The sequence below is a fragment of the Lactuca virosa genome, chromosome 4, assembly GCF_052849685.1.
Source record: "Lactuca virosa cultivar CGN04683 chromosome 4, Lactuca_virosa_CGN04683_v6, whole genome shotgun sequence".
Taxonomy (NCBI): Eukaryota; Viridiplantae; Streptophyta; class Magnoliopsida; order Asterales; family Asteraceae; genus Lactuca; species Lactuca virosa.
The window spans coordinates 47,182,569-47,187,518 of record NC_136429.1 but is presented as its reverse complement, the minus strand read 5'-3'; the positions used below and the strand labels follow the sequence as shown (position 1 = coordinate 47,187,518).

Below are 4,950 nucleotides of genomic sequence, written 5' to 3'. Positions count from 1 at the left end.
ACAAAATCTATTTTTTTTTTTTTTTTCAAAAGCTACTTGATTTAATCTTTGTATTATTTTATTCAAAAATAAAATTTCTTTATCTTATACTTTTAAACAAAGTTTTTATTATTTACTTTGAGTTTTTTGAAATAAATAAAACAACAAGTTCGTAATATATTTAGATATTAGTACATTTCTAAGTTTCAAAATTGATAACCCGTTATTTTTCTAAAAGGTGATAAATCATTTAAATAAGATTTGAAGAAACGATATTTTTATGAATCTCACCTTCAAATTTGTATCACTTCCTTTCTACTCATTTCTTTCACTTGTCTTTGCGTAATTTCCACTTTGACTTCAAATTTGTCTCCTACTCACTTCCCTCATTGGTCATTCACTCATTCGGTCATTCCCCCATGCCCAGTTTCCGTATTTGACGCTTCCCTCTATACAATTCATCTCCCCAACTGTCCATTCCCAAATTCCCAGAAGAAAAATGGACAAAAATCAAGAACTCAAACTCACCCAGATGAAGAATTTCGTCCAAAAGCTTGGCTCTTCAACAGAGGCAAGCAACTGATCTTAATCTTAACTTCACCATGATCATGTATACTGTATACTGTATACAGATACTTTTAACTTTTTCTACCCAATGCTATTCAATTTCTTAATCTTTCATCGGTTTTCGGTGTTATGTAGAAATACGGCGACCCAACTCTCGAGCGATTCTTGATAGCAAGATCGATGGATCCCAATAAAGCAGCAAAGATGTTTGTTTCATGGCAGAAATGGAGGGCTTCGTTTGTCCCATCGGGGTTCATCCCTGATTCAGAAGTAATTGATCAATTAGAAGCTAAAAAGATTTATTTACAGGATTTATCGAAGGATGAGTTCCCTGTTATGATTATCAAAGCTAACAAACATTATCCTGCTAAAGATCAACCACAGTTTAAGAGTAATATATTTATTTACTTTCTTCTTTTTCACTATAGTTTGCCCTTTCATTGATTATCTGATTTCAGTACCATGTTCTAAAATTAGAAGCTGTGGCGTGTTTGGATGTGGGTATAGCGATTCTTCATAGTTATTTCAATAATCAATTTTGTTACAAGTCTTCAAATTTGACTGTGTTGATGTCAAATTAATCAGAAAATCAGAATTTTTTTTTCACCAAATACATCAAACATTGCAATACTTGGTTTCAGAGCACACAACCAAACACCTGAATTCTTTCGTTGAATAGGAAATTAACTAATATGTCAATTTACTTCTTTCATATATAATCAGAAAGCAAATCGAAAACCCACAAACATATGGAAACTAAATTAGATCGCTCCTGAAACTTTTGTCCAACTCATGCCATTTTTGGATATTGGAAATTACCTTTTTGCCCCCAAGGGTTTCTAGATTGGGAAAGGGTTTGAGTTATCTTACATCGTACTTTGTTCATTATTCATTAAGATTCTTGTCATTTCTAACAATGATGTATTGCCAACTCTTTGTCGTTTTAGGGGCAATTTTAAAAGTGTTAACTCATAATCACTTGATGTTATTAGTAATATTCGTTTTTTTGTTTGTTTGTTACATTTTTTTAATAAGTTATCACATTTGTTGCCGAATGGTAATGCTTTTTTAAGTTCAGAAGTCTTAGATAATATAAATTAAATGATTCTTGAAAAGATTCTAGTAACATGCCTTCTTCATTGCATATTCATCACCTAACATATAATTATAAATTAATATTTGTGGGCCTAATGGTGTGTCCCTTCTAACAGATTTGATTTAGGCTTAAAAACTTATAAGTTTATAATCCTGAGTTGACTTTAATTTGGTCAACTTCCACTTGTTTATCAGTTTAGAAACTTTTGAGCTACAAGTAAAGAATCTTTGATGTAAAAATTAATTTCTTTTTCTCTACTGAATGCAGAATTTGTAGTTCATCTGCTTGACAAAGTGATTGCAAGGTATGTTAGAGCATTCAAATGATTGTTTAAGTATTGCTAAATTGGTTAAAATTAGGAAGTTCATATGAGTATGTGCTTGATAAATCCTTTTTGTTCTGGTATATAATTCTAAAATTGGGATTTTTTTTCTAAAGATTCATCATTTCGTGTATCTGATTCAGATATGGGTCAACAAGTCAACCTTAATCTTGTGTTGCTTGTTTCAGTGGATATAAAGGAAAAGAAATAGGAAACGAGAAGCTAATTGGTGTTCTTGATTTACATCAAATTTGTTACAAAAACGTTGATGCTCGTGGATTAATCACCGGATTTCAGTTTTTACAGGTAATTTAATGCACCTCACTATGTAGAGATCGTGTTTTTTAGTGTTAAAAACAAGAAATAAAAATGTATTACATTGATTTCTTCCTATTACAACATTGTACATTTGAAAAATATACGAATTACAACAATAACATCCAAAAACAAAGCAATTTTTAGTTGATACATTTTTCAAAGTAGTCTTAAATCTTAATAAGAAAAAAACTAAAGTGCATTGCTTTAATTGGGTAGATTTCCAAAATTTGCTTTGATGAGTAAAAAAGAATTAAAGTACAATGTTGTAATAAAAAGAAATGAAAGTAAAATGCTAGAATACAAATCAATATTCACTACTATAGTGTCTTAATGAGAAAGAATTAGAAGTGCAATGCTATAATTTGGTAGATTTTTTTGAAGTTGCGTTACTGAGAAAAAAAAGTGAAAGTACAATGTTGTAATAAAAAGAAGTGAAAGTAAAATGCTAGAATGCACAAATAAACCAAAGAACATCTCTATTTCTTGCATTTAGCCATTTTATTTATTGGTTCTAAAGAAGCACTAAACTCAGGATCTTATTCATGTTATCTTGATTAAATTTCTTGTAGGCATACTACCCCGAGAGGTTAGCAAAATTGTACATATTAAATATGCCATGGTTTTTTGTGAGTATTTGGAAGATGGTTTCTCGATTCTTGGAGAAAGCAACTTTAGAGAAGGTATATTGTTTTTATTTTTATTTTCATTATTATTATTTTAAATTAAGTCTATCCATGTTGTAAAAATTGCAACAAATGAAGGTTATGCATTTGTACTTTGAAATTTTAATTTGGTTTTTGGTTGTTAAAATAGGTTGTAATAGTAAGCAATGAGGAAGAGAAAAAGCAATTTATAAGAGAAGTTGGAGAAGAGGTGTTGCCAGAAGAATTTGGGGGGAAAGCGAAGCTAATTGCAATTCAAGATGTTGTACTTCCTTCGTTGGAAGATTAATTGTAACTATAACCGTAACTGTAACTGCATTATTGTACTTCTACTGAGTTGACATCTATTGATATAATCTTACATCATGTAACAACTTCTCATAAGTCATTTATTTTATGAAATCAATAAGTTCTAGCATCCAAGTTTAATATTGAGTTTTTTATGAGGTAGCCGAATGTCAAAACCTCATTTGAAGAACAAAACTTTTACTTGGTGATTAAAGTTTGTATAAATGGTTAAAACTTGGCTTGATACATGTTTGAAAATGATGAGAAATTCGACAAATGTTAACATGGATACGGATTTTATATGATTAATAATGACAATAATAATCCAATCATAAAATGCGATAAGAAAGTCAATCATGTGAAAAATGTATAGCTAACAATTGTGATATCAGTTTTTAGTAACTGGAACTATATATTTCACAGAAAAATTATGATTTAGAATTGGGAGATGATGGAGTTCAAATGAATGAGAGAAGAGTAGAAGATGAAGTTTTAAGATCTAAAACCTCAAATTTTGAATTCCACTCCCTTACTTATGTATTCCTTTAAGAAACAAACAAGTAAGTTTTTAGAGCCAAGGGCATCTCTAACCCTACACTAAAAAAACCATTTTTACACTATAAGTTACACTATGATGCTCTAACCCTACACTATACCTAACACTATATATAGTGTTGGATTTTAGTGTAACACTAAATATAAATAGGTAAGTTTTCAGAGCCAAGGGCATCTCTAACCCTATATTAAAAAACCATTTTTACACTATAAGTTACACTATGATGCTCCAACCCTACACTATACCTAACATTATATATAGTGTTGGATTTTAGTGTAACACTAAATATAGTGTTGAAGTTTTATTTGTACAAATTGGTCCTTTAACTTTAAACTTAGTTATGTTTTGTTTATTTTATACAATTATAATGTTTATATAATAAGTTATTTGTGTTATCATATTTAATAATTTAAAATGCAATAGATATTGAAATAAAACATGCAATTATATATTACAATCTTATAAATTGTTTATAAGATTGTAATATATGTGAATATTTTCAATTTACGAAATGTTTTAATCGACCATTTGTGGGAAAACCATTTCAATACACAATTGTGTAGTATTTGTTTTAAAATGTATGTGTAATATTTTCAAAATGCATGTGTAATATTTATTTAGATTTATGTAAAATGAAACTTTGTTTTATTTAATAAAACCGTTTGCGGATGTTTAAATATTTGATAATATAATTTATCAAACATTTGTAATAAAAGTATATTAGTCAAGTTTATATAAACCTAATAAATATAATGGTTGTTTTTGTAAAATTATAAAAATTGGATAAAGAAAAATATACCTAAAATATTCTTTTTAGTGTTAAATATAGTGTGATGGGTTGGAGGACTTTAATGTTTACATTATCTTTTACACTATAAGTATATGTATAATGTAAAAAAAAAAAAAAAAAAAAAAAAAAAGTGTTAAGGGCCAATGGCCTAGCGGTAAGGAGTGACTCTCTCATATGAGAAATCATGGGTTCAAATCTCGGTGGAGACATAGGTGGTTATTTTAGAGTAGGCTAGTTACTTTGTCGTTTAAAAAAAAGTTGGAGATGGTCTAAGCGGAGATGAGTTCTTATTTCATAAGAAAAGGTAATTATATAATTTCAAAATGATATTTCTAGTGTCGCTAGAATTAGAAAAAATACTACAAAAATTAT

At 28.7% G+C, this 4,950-nt stretch overlaps 1 protein-coding gene across 1 annotated transcript; it reads left to right on the top strand.

Moving 5' to 3' along the window:
* The first annotated feature begins 345 nt into the window (after positions 1 to 345).
* LOC145103983 (sec14 cytosolic factor-like) lies at positions 346 to 3,362 on the top strand. The gene is made up of 6 exons (XM_079041263.1): positions 346 to 550; positions 682 to 937; positions 1,910 to 1,946; positions 2,153 to 2,270; positions 2,852 to 2,962; positions 3,096 to 3,362. The coding sequence occupies exons 1-6, from the start codon at positions 479 to 481 to the stop codon at positions 3,231 to 3,233; spliced, it is 732 nt and encodes a 243-aa protein (XP_078897389.1). The 5' UTR covers positions 346 to 478; the 3' UTR covers positions 3,234 to 3,362.
* The last annotated feature ends 1,588 nt before the right edge of the window (positions 3,363 to 4,950 follow it).

Coding starts and splice junctions, on each gene's coding strand:
- LOC145103983 (XM_079041263.1), top strand. CDS start 479: ATGGACAAAAATCAAGAACTCAAACTCACCCAGATGAAGAATTTCGTC. Junction 551..681: donor AGCTTGGCTCTTCAACAGAG/GCAAGCAACTGA, acceptor GGTGTTATGTAG/AAATACGGCGACCCAACTCT. Junction 1,947..2,152: donor CTTGACAAAGTGATTGCAAG/GTATGTTAGAGC, acceptor TGCTTGTTTCAG/TGGATATAAAGGAAAAGAAA.